The sequence below is a fragment of the Etheostoma cragini genome, chromosome 22, assembly GCF_013103735.1.
Source record: "Etheostoma cragini isolate CJK2018 chromosome 22, CSU_Ecrag_1.0, whole genome shotgun sequence".
Taxonomy (NCBI): Eukaryota; Metazoa; Chordata; class Actinopteri; order Perciformes; family Percidae; genus Etheostoma; species Etheostoma cragini.
This window is the reverse complement of record NC_048428.1, coordinates 21,704,945-21,706,028: the sequence shown is the minus strand read 5'-3', so window position 1 is coordinate 21,706,028 and position 1,084 is coordinate 21,704,945. Positions and strand designations below refer to the sequence as shown.

General features: G+C 46.4%; 1 protein-coding gene across 1 annotated transcript in view; it reads left to right on the top strand.

Annotated features, from left to right (window-relative positions):
* Positions 1–66: 66 nt before the first annotated feature.
* Positions 67–1,084, top strand: part of klhl15 (kelch-like family member 15) — an 8,709-nt gene continuing 7,691 nt past the window's right edge. Inside the window, exon 1 of the mRNA XM_034861702.1 lies at positions 67–347. Coding sequence (XP_034717593.1) covers positions 287–347 — 61 coding nt within the window. The 5' untranslated portion in view covers positions 67–286. The remainder of the gene's footprint in view (positions 348–1,084) is intronic.

Genomic DNA, 1,084 nt, shown 5'->3' with positions numbered 1-1,084 from the left:
GCACAGAGTGACACATCCAACTCCTAATATACTATCTTTGCTGCACCGCGCAACGCCCTTCAGTTCCTCCCAAAAAGGGAAATGACGCCGAGGCAGAAGATGGCGTCCGCAAAAAGCCCGTGGACCGCTGTGGTTTGTTTGTTACCCGTTTAATTTAGATCCGAGTTGGTCGGTGGGTGGGTGGGGGGGGGGGGGGGTGTCTCTTCCTCTGGCCGTACGGACGCTAACATGGCAGTGCACCGCTGCCGCCGGCTTTCTTGACTCCCGGAATCGAACCCGCAACTTCATGTCCGAAGGAGCCAGAGCTGCCTGGTCGAAGAGGGGTTGTGGGGATTCGCACCGCCGAGGTGAGACGGCTGGATGTTAGCCGCTAAGCTACAAGCCGTTACCCCAGTTTAGCCGAGTCGTACCCCCGCACCCGCACCCCGTAGCCCCCGTCCGCACCACTGAGAGTCGTGACACTTAATTTAGCCACTCTGGGGGTCTAGCTGGGGCTTAAAATACGATTTATTTACCCCTCGGATGTTATTACCCCGGCGTTACCGCCTTCATCTCCGGGCACCGACCTGTACGTGCACCGTTACGTGTAGCTAGCCTTTGTTTTGGGGATTGTTATCTTAGCATGTTAGCTCCCCGTAATGTACTTGTCGCTGTTGTTATGGCAACTAAAGCAGGTAACTTAACAGGAGCTAGCGTCTCCGACACAGTGTATGTAAAAGTTAGCAAACAGTTAGCCCTTGTTTTCTATTTTAAAAGCTATGGAAGCCCATTTACACCCATGTGATTTTAAAAATATAACTCAATATGAGTGAGTGAGTATCTTTTAAAATAATAAAGTATCTCAACGGTTACTACATGCGATCACAATAATGAGAAAAGTTCACATAATATAGACTTTGTATCTCAAAATAATGAGTTAGTATTTCAAAAATAATGACACTTTTTTCAGAATAGTAACATTTCTTTGCATATTTTGGAAATCCATCGCTGAATGACTTATGCTTATGTATGTATGCATGTATGCATGTTTGTATGTATGTATGTGTGTGTATGTATGTATGTATGTATGTATGTATGTATGTAT